This window comes from Canis lupus, chromosome 1, assembly GCF_048164855.1.
Source record: "Canis lupus baileyi chromosome 1, mCanLup2.hap1, whole genome shotgun sequence".
NCBI lineage: Eukaryota > Metazoa > Chordata > Mammalia > Carnivora > Canidae > Canis > Canis lupus.
The window spans coordinates 94,359,455-94,375,380 of record NC_132838.1 but is presented as its reverse complement, the minus strand read 5'-3'; the positions used below and the strand labels follow the sequence as shown (position 1 = coordinate 94,375,380).

General features: G+C 34.1%; 1 protein-coding gene across 4 annotated transcripts in view; it reads right to left on the bottom strand.

Moving 5' to 3' along the window:
* Nucleotides 1–15,926, bottom strand: part of JAK2 (Janus kinase 2) — a 117,427-nt gene that overhangs the window by 36,125 nt on the left and 65,376 nt on the right. For all 4 annotated transcript variants that reach the window (XR_012037610.1, XM_072840370.1, XM_072840391.1 and 1 more), the window contains 4 exons: nucleotides 14,770–14,887; nucleotides 9,301–9,446; nucleotides 1,917–2,238; nucleotides 1,058–1,177 (listed from right to left, as the gene is read on the bottom strand). Coding sequence is in view for 3 of the 4 variants with exons in the window: in XM_072840370.1 (XP_072696471.1) it covers nucleotides 1,058–1,177; nucleotides 1,917–2,238; nucleotides 9,301–9,446; nucleotides 14,770–14,887 (706 nt within the window). In the remaining variant the exon portion in view is untranslated. The remainder of the gene's footprint in view (nucleotides 1–1,057; nucleotides 1,178–1,916; nucleotides 2,239–9,300; nucleotides 9,447–14,769; nucleotides 14,888–15,926) is intronic.

Below are 15,926 nucleotides of genomic sequence, written 5' to 3'. Positions count from 1 at the left end.
AGAAGCTCATAGTCTAGTAGTAGTTAGTAGCTGCACACTATTTACATATTTTTACCCAAGAATAGTAAAGTACGCGGACTAAAATGAATTATAAGTTAGTTACAATTTTAGTAAATATAACCCGAAAATAAAGAAGCAGGTAATATAGATACTGAAGCTAAATGAACACAAAACATTATTGTGATGTCTTAAGTCCAGAGGTCAAAAAATACATGAGTTAAAAAGAGAACAGAGCCAGACAAGTAGTCAATTTAAGAGAAGAGTATAAAGGAATTTACTTTTTCCCTTTCAATTAAAACAAGTGGAATTTCTTACTATACTTATCACGGTGAACACTGTGTAAGCATAGAATTATCAAATCATGATGAAATGAAATGTTTATCTGAAACTCATATACAACATTGCACGTCAACTATACTTTCATAAAAAAAATTTTAAAAATAAAAAATAAGTTTTCTGAAGCTGATAATCAAAGAGAAATAATTAATCTTTTAGAACCAATCATGTGTTTCAGCTCGGGTAGGGCTAACCTGGGATTGGCCTAGACTATTATATGAATCCCAGAAAGCATTTCACCATTCCTACTTTAATTACGCAGTATGATTGGATGATGCACATCCTTATTGGTTTAAAAAAATATATATATATATTCTTAAATTAATTTTTTCTTAATATTTAAAAAAAGTATTTTCTTTTCTGGAAAAGAAAAAAGAATATAGTCTGGAATGAGCATTACAACAGGGAATTACCACAATACAGAGTGGGCGCAGAGGGAGCTGGGGAGAGTAACTGTTCCTCGCTAATCACAAAAATGAGTGAAAAACACATTAATGTTCAAGAAACTCTGGGAAGACAATGTTGGTAGCAATACAAAAAGCCAGATATAACCAAAACCTTACTAAACTGATATTTATATTTAAAACTATAATAAAAAAATAAAAATAAAAATAAAACTATAATCAGAACTCCTATGACCAAATAACTTTGGTATTAAGATTCTAAAATACTTATTTCTGACAACAAACAGAATCATTATTTGGTTATAAAGCAAACTTACCAGATTTTTACCATCTTGCTTATGGATAGTTACAATTCTACTTTCATTTGAGCCTTCTTGGCTTGCTTGCTTAATAGTAACATCAATAATATCAGGAAAGTCACAATATAACTGTAAATCCTATAATTAAGAGCACTTGAAATTAAAAACAGGTAGAACTAAGGGAATCATTTTAAAATAAGACTTATGAAGGGTAAAACATTCATTCCAAATTCTTTAAAATACTCATAGTAACTAAATGTGATTCTCTCCCTCAATAATCTAATCCTAAGACTTAACTGTATCTTGCTTTGACTTAAAAATGAGAGCACTAAAGGGTACTAGGAACCTAATTATGCTACAGTTCTCTTCAATCCAATCAACATCAATAGGAATCATTGTCAGAAAGCTGAAAGTTTAACCACCAAAGAATGAAGGTAAAAATAAATCTTTAATAATGACCTAAGAACAACAGATATGAACAAACTTAAAACTTACAGTGCAAAACTTAAAAAGACTAACTTACAAATAATCATAGAATCAATTACAATTAATCTTTTCCAATTACATTTTATCATTGTGCCTCTTATCAATAATGGCAAAATTTTAAAGAGGCAAAACTATCTTGAAAATCACTTTTAGAATTCAAGCCTTTTTGAAAACTATAAGAACACCGTTACTAATATTTGTCATAAAAAATTAAAAAACCATTTACAAACAATGAAAAAGGATTATAGATATGACCTTGACGGCTTCACACTGTTAAAAACTTCTAACAATGAGAGAATTGCAAGACCATGTTTAAATGAGTAAAATTACTCTGTCTCAATTGCCATTCAATTAAAGTAACAAAGAATGAGAACGTATCATTAAGGATTACCTGTTCTGTCAGTGTCTCACTTTCTTTACGTTTCCCTCTTGACCACTGAATTCCACCGTTTCCAGTTATTATAATGGTTGCAAAAATCTCCTCACCTGAAGGACCTCTTCCAGGTTCTTTTACTTCAAATTGCTCTGTGTAGAAGGCAGACTGAAGAGTTTCCAGATTTATAAGGTACTTAAGTTTCAAGTTTCTGGCAGTGGCTTTGCAATGGCTGAACTGCTCAATAAATCTGCGAAATCTGTACCTTATTCGTTTCCTTGTCAAAATATGATAGTCTTGAATCTTTGCTCGAACACATTTGGGTAAGAATGTCTTGTAGCTAGGGATAAAGAGCACACACAGAGAAACAAAACAAATGGAAGATGAACACTAAGATGAAATCGAAAGAAAAATTACCACTTTTCTCCACGATAAGTAAGTACTGCAGTACAGTGGTCAAGTGGAGAAAGGTGACACCTCTCTGCCACCATCTATCTGTACAATATAAAACCTTAAGGTTGGGGTTCCCGAGTGGCTCAGTGGTTTAGTGCCTGCCTTCAGCCCAGGGCCTGACCCCGGAGTCCCGGGATCGAGTCCCACATTGGGCTCCCTGCATGGAGCCTGCTTCTCTGCCTCTCTCTCTGTGTCTCTCATGAATAAATAAATAAAATTAAAAAAAAAAAAAAAAAAAAACCTTAAGGTTTTGTCTGATGATGTGAACACATATAAAAGTTCCCAATTACCATAAATTTTTAGAAGAGGATAATTTTCTTCCCCTAATGAAATGAAGACTTAGTCTAGTAAAGGAATCTCTAAAAATTTCTCTGATTATCTTATACATCTTTTTTTAGCATTGTGTTGCAAAATGTTTCCTATGATGCTGTACACCAAAATTTATGTGTATTTTGGAAACTGTTACATTTTGTTGGATTCTATTGCTCATGATGCAAACATACTTCTTTTGTATACCTTACTTTCTATGCCATTTTCACTAATTCCTAGTAATTCCTTTGCAATCAAAACAATTCCACTTAGAAATATTCTCTTTTGGGGACTCCTGGATGGCTCAGCGGTTGAGCATCTGCCTTCGGCTCACTTCCTGATCCCAGGATCCAGGATCAAGTCCCACATCGGGCTCCTTGCAGGGAGCCTGTTTCTCCCTCTGCCTATGTTTCTGCCTCTGTGTGTGTGTGTGTGTGTGTGTGTGTCTCTCATGAATAAATAAAATCTCTAAAAAAAAAAAAAAAGAAATATTCTCTTTTGAACTTCTATCTCTATGTAAAATATCTTACAGAAGAAAGATAACTTCCCTTCTGTGCAAATATAGGACAAATGAAGAACATTGTATTTTTGAAGGTACAACTGCATTAAATTTGCATTCCTTCACATATGCTAATTCTTCTTCGTATCACCCATCTCTCCTTTCTGGTTGGCTCTTATTCCAAAAGTCTCAGCTCAAGCATCATCAAATCCAGGAAACTTTTCTCTATGACTATGTTAGATGATCCTCCCTTTGTCTGATAGTATTCTGTGCAGCACTCTATAATTTCACTTCTCACTCTATCCTGTATTTGAATATTTGTAGCTAGTGCTTGATCTGGCTCATGCTAAGAACTTATTATTACATTTTAAGACTACTTAGCTGATTGCTAAAGAGTTGTCATTAAAAATTAAGTTCTATAGTTATAAACAAATTAGAGTAAAAATATAGGTAATACTCAAAATATTATCACTTCCTAATTATTTTACATTTTATTTTTTTATTTTACATTTTAAATTGCTAAATTTTATTGTTACTTATGCTTCTGAGGTTGTTTATATCTCTTATACATGAGCAATGAAAAAGATTTGCTATTGCTCGTCTCTTTCCAATTCTACATTCAGGCACATCAGGTTGATACTCTGAAATTGGTCATAGGGAGGATTTATATCATGGATATCAGCAAAGATGACAAATCAGATTTCTGGGGTTTTTTGAGAACTAGTTGTTAAGCATTTGCCAGCAATACCATTGCTTCTTCCCTTCCCTAGTCTGCCTGAACCCCACTGAAGAACACTCAGTTTTGTACTCAAGTGGCAGAGCTGCTGGAGAGTCATTTGACAAGGGAGACAGGGCAGTATAAATTCATAATCACCAATTTCAAACATGCTTTCAGCACTACCATCAATTTAACAACATCTCTCTGTCAACTAATTCTCCCAGGTTCCACTATGTCAAACCCTCTCCAAGTTTCTCAAACCGCCTATCTTTCTTCTGCCTCAAACCTCAGCTGCATTCCTTACATTCAGCATCTCTGTTTTAGGGGGAAGAAAAGCTTCTTTCTGTTAGCAAATCTACATACGTTTGTACTCATTCCCTCCTCCTTCCCACCTAATACAACAAATGAGGTGTAAACAGCAAGGTAAAGCCACTTCCTAGACATGTATTTACCTACAGCCTCTTCCTCTGATATATATTCACCTTCCGGTGACTTTTAGTCTTGTTTCTCTTCAATCTACAAAAAATTAAGTTCGTCCTACCTTAATGTAAAATTTATTTGTCCCACATATCCCTTCAGCTACAGCCGATGTGGCCTGATTTTGACAGAGTTTATATAGCCATTTCCATTTACTCTTCAGTTCACTCCAGTCTAGCTTCTGCTCCATCATTCCATAGAAAATGCTTTTGCTAAAATCAAGAAAAACTTTCATGTTGCTAAAACCAAATTCCCCTATTCATCTCCCTTGTCGTTTTTCAGAAGCATCCAACACTGCTGATCATTCTCTCCTTCAACTCTCTCCCTTTAGCTTTCCTGATTTTATTTCTGTCTCCTGGGATACTTCTCAACCTTCTTTTCTCAGGTTCATTCTTCTTTATTTACCAGGTGATTAAGTTCCTCAAGTCTTAAGGCTCTCTTCTCTTATTTGTACTCTTTCCCTCTAGATTCTCATATGCATATGACTGATAGCTGTCTCTAGCACTGACCTCTAGACTCTTCCGTAGGCAAGCCAATCTATACATTTAATTTAAATGTCTCACAATCTCCTTAAACAATGTGTCAAACCAAACTCACAAGTCTTGCTAATTTCCTCCCTTAAAAGATCCTCTTACAGCATTTCCTAAGTAAACAACACTGCAATTCACTGGAGACCCAGGAATCATCCTTGATGTCACCTTCAACTTTCCATTCATCACCACGTTCCCGAGTTTACCTTCTAAATACTTCTCTTATTTACCAATTTTTCTCATTACTGGCCATATCTCCTGGAGGAAAATTCTGTAATGGTCTTGGTCTCTGGGCAGCCGGCATTTCAATGTACTCTTCTACTGTCTGATTTTGTTTTCTACAATGGACTCATGGAGATCTTTAAAAATCACAAATCTAATCATTTCACCATTGCTTAACACTCCTACATGGTTTCTAAGTGCTGGTAAGCTTGTCAACATGGCCCTAAGGTTCTGTAGGTTCTGTCTAACCCCTGCTTTGCCTCCTACTAACTCTGGTCTCTAGCCATACTGACTCTCTTCACTTTTCCTATGCTCCCTTCTGCTACAAAGGCCTTTTCCTCTCCACACACTCTATCACTCCCCTCTCTCTGCCCATTAAATTCTCCACTTCTTTTCAGATCTCAAAAGTCACACTCTATTCATAACAATTATATATTTCTTTTTTTTTTTTAAGATTTTATTTATTTATTCATGAGACACAGAGAAAGAGAGAGAGAGAGAGAGAGAGAGAGAGGCAGAGACACAGGCAGAGGGGAGAAGCAGGTTCCATGCAGGGAGCTCGACGTGGGACTCAATCCCAGGTCTCCAGGATCAGGCCCTGGGCTGAAGGGGGTGCTAAACCGCTGAACCACCCGGGCTGCCCTATATTTCTAAATAAATATATAAAATGTTGTACCCAAGATTGCAAATCCGAGAAACCACCGAGGATCCGACACCGATATAATCACATGAGGGTTTATTAGCAAGCTTGAGCCTGGGTCCAAGTATACCCGTCACAGCGGAGCAGGGACTTGGACCCTGAGACCAAAAAAACATAGTAGTGTTATAGGGGTCCATGGCCAATGAGATTGTAACATACGTAGAAAGTTGCACAGTCATGTTGGTCCACACACAGGTGGCCAATTGAATTACGATTCACCCTATAGTGACCATTTGAACTGGCCTATTATTCTGGTTAGAATTGGTGCGCAGGTTTGGCGGGCAAAGGAGGGGTTTTCTCTCCTTGGCTGGTTAAAGGTCAGAGGTCCCGCATTCCTAGGTGTTTTGGTTTCTGATAAAGGTGTGCTTAATAGCTAAACTAGGGTGAGGGATTGCCTTAAACAATAGGCAGATCATGGGGGGTAGGTTACATGAGATGGCGAGTGAAGCACAAAATGGAGTTCGTCCTGCTCTGCTTGTCTAGGGGTAGGGGATTTTTGTTAGATTTCCTGGGTCCCACATAAAATTTAATAAAAGTCTAGACAGCATACAAGAAAACCGCAGGAAGTTTAGAATAAATAGTGAAAAGACTTAAAAATAGAATCAGAAATACAAATGATTCTTGCTTTATCTACTTCTGTCAAAAACACTGGTTACCAAGAGCCTTACTAAATCTGAATGCAATTTACATAGCATCTTACAAAAATGCAATACAGAGTCATCAATGGCTACTTAATAAGGCTTTTGAAAATGTATTTGGATATAAAAAAAGGAGTTTAAAATAAGAACAAAAAACATTTTCCACACTGATGCTTCCATGAAGGACCAGACATACTTCCTTTGAGAATACCACAGGAACCTGTGGGTCTTGAATATGGTGAATCCACTACAGCATCATACTATCAGAACCAGACTTGTTAGAAACACTAAAACTTTTTCAAGAGAAAAGTTAACTCTTGAAGCATAAAAGTTTTTCCTCATGCTTTTCTTATATTGAGTTTTTAAAGAATGCTAAAATTGAGGCTCCAAAATGCTCTGAAATTGAGCCTTGCCTTAGAAACTACACTATTGTTTGAACTGTAAAATGATATCTGCATCTTATTATTATAACTGGGGTAGGCCATTAGAAGCTCTATTATTTACTTAGTTTTTCAGAAAGGGAATCCAGTGAGAAGTAGCTCAGTTGCTGTGTAAGTGGCCTTGGTCCTGACCTAATGTTTACAAATGCAGCAGCCTCCCTTAAACTCTGCGTTCTCCAGTTTCTCTTCTTCCCTCCCTTTAGCAAACGGGATTTTAAAGACCAAATGCAGAATGAAAACACAAAAATCTTATGCCTTTCCTTTACTTTCTGTACTCTAATACCTAAGCCATAATTCCAGTTAGGAGCTGGCATACAAAAAAGTATGTATTACACACATATGCACAAAGAGGTGCACACACACACATATGAGCATACACAGAGGCATGTGCTCACAGACCCAGATAATGCACAGACACACAAAGATGTACCTTACATGCATTTTTTTAAGTCTGAAAAGAATATATATTTAATTATACTAATCAGAGATCCAAACCCTACTGGATATTTCTGGAAACAAAACATTTCATTCTGCCAACAACTAGTCATTTATTTATTCTCCCATCAATCTTAAATACTTTAACAATGAGTAGAGCTTCTTGATTAGTTCTCAGAAATAAGCACTAGGGGCTCAATGGTAAAGCATCTGCCTTTGGCTGGGTCATGATCCCGGGATCTTGGGATCAAGTCCAGCATCAGGCTTCCTGCATGGAGCCTTACTTCTCTTTCTGCCTATGTCTCTGTCTCTCTCACTGTGTCTCTCATGAATAAATAAATAAAATCTTAAAAAAAAAAAAAAAGAAAAAGAAGCACTAGATGTGAATTCAGAAAACATCACTTGACTTGTATCCAGAATATATAAAGAACCCTCACAACTCAGTAATAAAAAAAAATCTTGAGTTGTACATTTTAAATGGGTGAACTTTATGGTTAAGGCTTAACAGACATCTGAAAACAAAACAAGAATACTTAAAACCAAACAAAGAAGAAACAGAAACGGATACCCTACAAACTGGGTATGTAACTGTTTTTAAGGCATTTAGTAAAGGAGTGACTAAAACCAGATAGATTTGAGAGAAGGATTTCAAGAAGTAAAGAAAGTTTAACCAAATTCCTAACACCCTCAAACTTTTAATCCTGAATATACAATCTGTAAAATATGTATTTAGTCTTCAAACTTAAAAAAACCCTCAAAGAACTCTTTTAATCATAATATTATACAACTTTTTAAAACAAAAGTAAAAGTCTTACAGCCATTAAAGCTGGGCTGTAGCAGCAGTATTTAAAAAAAAAAATCCTGTTAGGCATGATAAAATTCAACATTCAAAAGAGTAATCTGGAGAATGTGGAATGTGGATCACTTATAAGAGAATCTGCTGGATCAGTTATAACATGAATAAGGTCTAAGGATCTAATGTAAAATGGTAACTGGTAACACTGTAAGGTAGAAATGAAATTTGCTGAGAGTTTAAACATTCTTATCAAAAAATTAAAAAAGTAAATATAGATAAATATGTGAGGTGATTGGATGTGTTAATAAACTAGATGGAGGAGTTCTCTCACCATGTATACTTACATCAAGCCATCACGATGTACATTTTCAATCATCTTACAATTTTATATCAATGACTTCAATAAAGCTGAAATTTTTAAGAAAATTCTCTGGAGAACTTGTGAAGATTTGTATTTGTGGGCTTCACGTCACATTTACCGAATCCAAATTCTTTGGTAGTGCTCAAAAATCTTCAATTTTAACAAGCACTTTAGGTGATACTAATTCAAGTAAAAGATGGGCCAATATTTGAAAAATGCTGCTTCAAAATTACTGATACAGACAACTTGAAAATCTGCTATCAGAAATTATGCCTCCAAGTGTTTATCACCCTAACTTTATCTACTCTTTTTAGAATAAATGAATCAAATTAATAAGTACTGAACATCTATATTTTCTGTAGTACTCCAATACTTTTTTTAAATTCTAAAATAAATCAGTACTCAAGATATAATGTACAATATGATCACTATAGGTAATACTGCTGTATGGTATACAGTGAAGTTTTTAACAGAGTAGATCCAAAGAGTTCTCATTGTAAGGACAATTTATTTTTCTCTTTTTTTATATCTATATGAGACGGATTAATTTATTTTGGTAATTATTTCACAAATATGTAAGTCAAATCATGATGCTGTACATCTCAAACTTATACAGTGCTATATGACAATTGTATCTCAATAAAACTGGAATAAAAAATGAAAAAAATAATTTATCTCACAAAGTATGTGTTGTACACAAGGAAGAAAAATGCCTATATAACTTTATTATAAAACCAAAAACATTTGACACAGAAAATACAATTAATTATAGAAAAACTCCAACTGTTTACAGTTATGCATATGGATTTGCATAAAGAAACTACCTGATAGAGCTATAGATATCCAGTGGGGTTTGATCCTTTTCTTTGGCTAGTCTCATCATATCTAGCACAGCCATTCCAAGACATTCTTCCTGTGTTTCATGAGTCACGGGTATTTTTATCCATCCATGTAAAAAATCATGCCGCCACTACAGGAAAAAAATTTAGAAGGAAATATCTCTTAAATATCACTATCACATTTTAATCTATCGTGTTTTAACCTACAATTTCTAGAACATATGCATTTAAAAGAACGTCAGCTCCTTCCTTGATTTTCAATTATTTTGCCATAAGATTTTAGCAAAAGTTTTTTTTGTCAACGGAAACTGATTTAAAATGAGTTCCCCATTATACAGTGCATATCATGTCAATCTATTTCACTGCTTGAATCTTCAAACTATATCTTCCACATAAGAATTACCTAAAATAAAACAGATATTAACTAATTAAATATGTAACTAGTTCGAAATATGTTCAAAGCATTATACTAGGTAGGACTGTGTGAGATACAAAAAAATATAAGATGGACTTCAATCCTCAAGGAGACTAAAATCTAGCAAGAAAGCTAAAAACGTAAACAAAATATTATAATGCCAGATACACTATGCTAAATGCCACACAACAGATGCTTCAGGAATTTAAAAGAAGTTGAAACTATATCTAGTTGAGATAATTAGGGAAGGTTTCATGGAAAATTCAAAACTTCACGTAGTCTTAAGAGATGAAGAGATTTTTGGACACAAAAAAGGGTGATAAAATAGGGAGGAATGATACCAAAACAAAGCATAGTCCATATGCTTTGATACCAAAACAAAGCATATGTCCATAGTTTGGTAGGGCATACAGTTTATGTAAGGAAACAATGTGGATTAAAACTTGGAAAAGTTGGGGTCAAAATGTAGATACCCTTGAATGACTTGATCCTAAAAAGCAATAGACATTTTCTCACAGCACCTTTTCTTAAAGCATCATGCTTCTTCCACTCCACTGGTCAGAAGTAGTAATGATAAAAGTGCTTTAAGAAAATAAAGTGTATTTAGTGAGACTCATTAGGAGGCTGCTGTAATGGTTCAGATAGGAGATAATAAGGATCAGTTGTAGGGAATAGAAGACACTAAAAGGGTCTGAAAAAAAAAAAAACTTGTAACTTTATCACTATATAGAAAAATGAAAAAGAAAAAACAGAAATTCTAAGATTTTAGTCTAGATGATTTAGGAATATGGAAATGAGAATGAACATGTAATGGGAGAAAGGAAAGGCAAAACGTGATTTTCTTGGTAAGAAAGGAAAGAACTAGGGCAGCCCCAGTGGCTTAGTGGTTTAGCGCCACCTTCAGCCCAGGGCATGATCCTGGAGACCCGGGATCGAGTCCTATGTCGGGCTCCCTGCATGGAGCCTGCTTCTCCCTCTGCCTCTCTCTCTCTCTCTCTCTGTCTCTTAATAAATAAATTAAAAAAAATTTTTTTTAAAAAGGTAACTAAAATATTAGCTGAAGTACCAGTATTTAACTAAGGTTTTAAACTGGATAAGAGAAATATAGGGCCATTCTTTTTATTTCATATATGTATCTCCTTTCTTTTAATGTGATAACTTATCTCATAAAATTAAAGTTTTACACAAATTCTTTAAAAATAATTTTATTAAAAAACTAGGGGTCCCTGGGTGGCTCAGCCTGTTAAGCCTATGCCTTCAGCTGAGGTCATGATCTCAGAATCTGGGATCCTTCTAGATCCAAGCCCCATCCATGTCTGCTCAGAAGGGAGTCTGCTTCTCCCTCTCCCTCTGCCCCTCTAACCTCGCTTGTGCTCTCTCTCTCTCTCTCAAAACAATAAAGTTTTAGAAACTAAAAAGACTCTCTCAAATAAATGAAATTTAATTTTAAAAATTAAAAAATTTCAAAAAAATTTATTAAAAGAAATACCCATTTAACAGTATATTTATTAATTTCCTATTAATAAATTAGAAAACATTTTAGTGCAAAAAAATCCTATATTGTTTCAAAGGCACAAACCATGAAATAACCAGTATTAACCAAAACAAAAGCCTAACGTTGGTAATACAAACTTTATTTAGGGAAGGAGTTAGATTTCATTTTGCTAAAACTTCTCTCACCACACTTTTAGAAATCGGGCAAGTAAATTATTCTGATTAAGATAACTGATGGTTAGGTAATTCTTTTTAATACCTTACTTTTGTTCCATATACTGTATAGGACCATAGTATAATAAATTATGTTCATGAAGATATTCTGTGGAACTTATACCCAAAAGACAATAAAGATAGGAAAACCATTAAAAGCAACACTAAGAGCATAATCAACAAATGCCCCTTAGAGAAAAATTACAAAAGAAATAGTCCCAATGCCAAAGCATACTATATTTTAAACTATCCTTCCTTTATAAATGCAACGTATACCAATAAAAATTTCCCTTAATTGTAACTGTAAGAAAGTACTTTTTCATTTGGGTAGCTGACAACATTTGAATCAAAAAATTTCACCTACATCCAACCAAAAAAAATAAAAAACAGAGTTGCAAAATCAGAAATGAACCAAAGAAACAACAGGAGCAAATGTACTTTTTTTCTTGCTGAATATATATGAATTCATTAAAGATGGTTCACATAGCAGCAAATTATTTGCTGAGTCACCATATTTAATGGTATCAAGGCAATCCTGAGAAGAAAATGAATTTACAAAGGACATCTAACCTTTGGCTTTTATTAGCTTACCTTTTCCAAACTTATCTTTCTATAGTAGTGTCTTACATACTTCATAGTTTAGTGGCTGAACTATTTTTTAGTTATTTAAAAATACTTATGCTCTAATGTCATTAGTCAAATATGTTTTATTTATTCTATAAAATGCATATAATAATCTGATATCAATATAATCTGGCTAAGGAAATTACTTCCTTATGTATTTTCTGGGCACAGGATTAGAGAAATAGAAACATTAAGAAATAGAAAATTACATATGGTATTTACAATCTACTACCATATAATTTAGAATTCTATTGTGAAACTATTTTTACTATCCTAGATGAGAAAATCCTTCCTAGGAAAACAAAATTAGAAACTATCATATTTTTTCTAAATCCAAAGTATTAGATATCACAATACTACAAGTAGGGTAAAGCAGCTGAACAGTTTAGGAAAACTATCTTATTAATGGGATTTAAACTAGCATGAGACACCAAAATAAAACCAGTTCTGCAGCACAGGTGATATAACCATAAAGCCAACAGAAAGTTTCTCTCTCTCTTTTCTTAATGGCTACTAGAACAAAGAAACTACATTAAAGTTGAGTAGTGGTCAAGTTATTTTTTAAAAGAGCACCAGGACCAGTCAATGGAGGAGTTTTTTTTTTCAGCAAATGATGCTGGAAAAAAGGGGTATCCACATGCAAAAGAGTGAGATTGGGCCTCATCTCCCACCACCAACAAATATTAACTCAAAGTGGATCAAAGATCATATGAGTTAAACAGTAAAACACTTAAAGAAAATATAGGAGGAAATCTTCATGATACTGGATTTGGTAATGATTTCTTGGATATGACACCAAAACCACAGGTAAACAGAAGAAAAAAACAAACCAGATTACATAAAAATTAAAAAGCTTTGGGCACCACAGGACATATCAACAAATGTCAAAAGCAACTGATAGAATGGGAGAAAATATATGCAAATTATATGGCTGACAGGGGGGTTAATATCCAGAATATATAAAGAACACTTACAACTTGACAATAACCTGAATTAAAAATAGGCAAAGGACATAAACAGAAATTTCCCCAAAGATATGCAAATGGCCAAAAAATTTTTAAAAAATGCTCAACATCAGTAATTATTAGGGAAATACAAATCAAAACCATAACAAAGTATCACTCCATACCAATCAGAATGGCTATTATCAGAAAAACAGAAAGTAAGCATTAGTGAGGATGTGGAGAAACTGGAATGCTTATGCACTGCTGCGGGAATGTAAAATGGTACAGCTGCCACCGAATACAGTGTAGCAGCTCTTCAAAAAAAAATTAAAAATAGAATTACCAAATAATCCAATAATTCCATTTCTGGATATTTAGCCAAAGCAATTGAAAGCAGGATCTTAAAGAAATGTTTTTATATGCATGTTCATAGTGGTGTTATTCTTTAGAGCCAAAAAGTGGAAGCAACCAAAGTATCTATTAATAGATAAATGAATAAACAAAATGTGGTATATACAATGGAATATTATTTACCCTTAAAACAAGGAAATTCTGACACATGCTACAACACGGATGACCTTGAAGACATGCTAAGAGAAATATATCCATCACATAAAAGCAAATGCTGTATAGTACCATTTATGTGAGAGACCCAAAACAGCAAACTCACAGACAGAAAGTAGAAAGATGGCTGCCAAGGGCCAGAAGGGGATAAGGAGTTACTGTTTAATAGGTATGAAGTTTCAGTCTAGAAAGATGAAAAATGTTCTAAAGATGAATTATGGTGACGGCTGTACAACAATGTGAATATACTTTAATGCTATAATCTGTTCACTTAAAAATGGTTAAAATGGTAACTTTTATTAAGTGTGTTTTACCAGAATTAAAAAAAAAGTTACTTGTTCTCATACCCCAAAAGCGGAATATTTTTCAATGTGTTGCTCACAAACTGAACCAGCTTTCCTAGACATCTTAGAAACACGAGCCATGAGGATCTGTAGGGTAATTTCCTATGATGTTAGGAAATCTGATTCAAATTCATTAATCTGACAGCCTGCGAATAAGGAGAGCATACCTTTACCCCAAAAGCACTAATATCTTTTTTCTTTCTTTCATTTCTACTCCTCAGTCTTGTGGTATATAAAAACAAAAGTTATTTAATGACAGAATATTGCAATGACTGTTTCAATTAAGGTAACAGGAAAATATTACAAAGTCTTCAAATACACTAAAAATTTAATATAACAGAATTAATTAACAAACAACTGGAACACAGCTCTCAGACCAAGGAACAAAATCTAGCCATCCTCCTATGAGGAGCTAAACAAACTACTATAACTCACTTTTTATTTAGTTTCCTACTTACTTTACATTTTACCACCCACTATTTATGTCTGAAATTGTTCAGGAATGAAAAAAAAATTCTCTGAGGAAATTTTACTGTCTTATATTTCAGGTACTTATATGTACATAAATCAAGTTGTATAACTCAATCTAAACTTTGTGAAATCCTTAAAATGTTCTAAACGACCAAAAAGGTAAAAATTCAAAAGGGCAAATTAAGGGAACCTTTATAAAATAAATTATGTTAGTTATCAATTATGGGATTAAAAATTAGTGATCAAAAGACTCAAATTTATTACCTTTCCTGGCCTACTACATAAGAGAGACCATCAATTTTCCCATTTATGAAGATTTTTTTCTGATGAGCTACACTACACAGCAAGATTCTTATCATTTAACATATATACAAGATAATTATACCTGAGCAAAAAGATAAGCCATGACAAAGTCATCAAGAAGAGGAGCTTCAGCACCTCGAGATATTCCGTGCCGATAGGTTCTGTTGCTGCCGTTACAATACCAGTAAGGGAAGTAAAATCTATGAGACAAAACATTCAGTCAGCCTCCAAATAGTTCAAATATAAACATACTGTGTACATACAACCACTTCCAGCATACTGAAAGGTGTCATCCCATAATCAGAAAACACAGCTAATAACAGTGTTAAATATGAGTTGGGGACAGAAGAAAATCTGGATAAGACCATGATAAAAATATAGACAGAATTCAAGAAACCTAAGTGTAAAATCAATATGCTGCCTGCTTCTATGGGCAGAATGCAGAAATAATACTAGGAAACAAAAATAGAAAAATAAAATATTAACAAAAGTTTTTAAAATATTAATTCAGTAATATCAGTAGGGGAATTTGAAAATACTAATTTGGTGTGAAAACAAGTAATTGTTGCTTCTTTTAAGAAATGGAGGTTACCACAATGAAATATCACTTCAGGGGATCCCTGGGTGGCCCAGTGGTTTGGCGCCTGCCTTTGGCCCAGGGCGCGATCCTGGAGACCCGGGATCAAATCTCACATCGGGCTCCCGGTGCATGGAGCCTGCTTCTCCCTCTGCCTATGTCTCTGCCTCTCCTCTCTCTCTCTGTGACTATCATAAATAAATAAAAATTAAAAAAAAAAAAAAGAAAGAAATATCACTTCATACCAAACAATGGCTTGTATCAAAAAGTCAAGAAATAACAAGAGCCGGCAAAGATGTGGAAAAAAGAGACCCCTCCATGTGCTATTGGGAGGATTGTAAATTGACACAGCCACTTTGAAAAACAGTATGGAGGTTCTCAAAACACTAAAAATAGAATTACTATACAACCCAAAATTCTACTACTGGGTATTTATCTGAAGAAAATGAAAACACCAATTTGAAATGATACAGACACTCCCAGGCTTACTGAAGCATAATTTACAAAAGTGGAGAAAAGGAAGCGGCCTAGGTATCCATCAACAGATGAACAGATAAAGAAGGTGTGGTGTATAAATACAATGGAGTATTACTCAGCTATAAAAAATAAAATGTTGCCATTCACAACAACAAGGGTAGACCTAAAGGGTATTACACACTAAA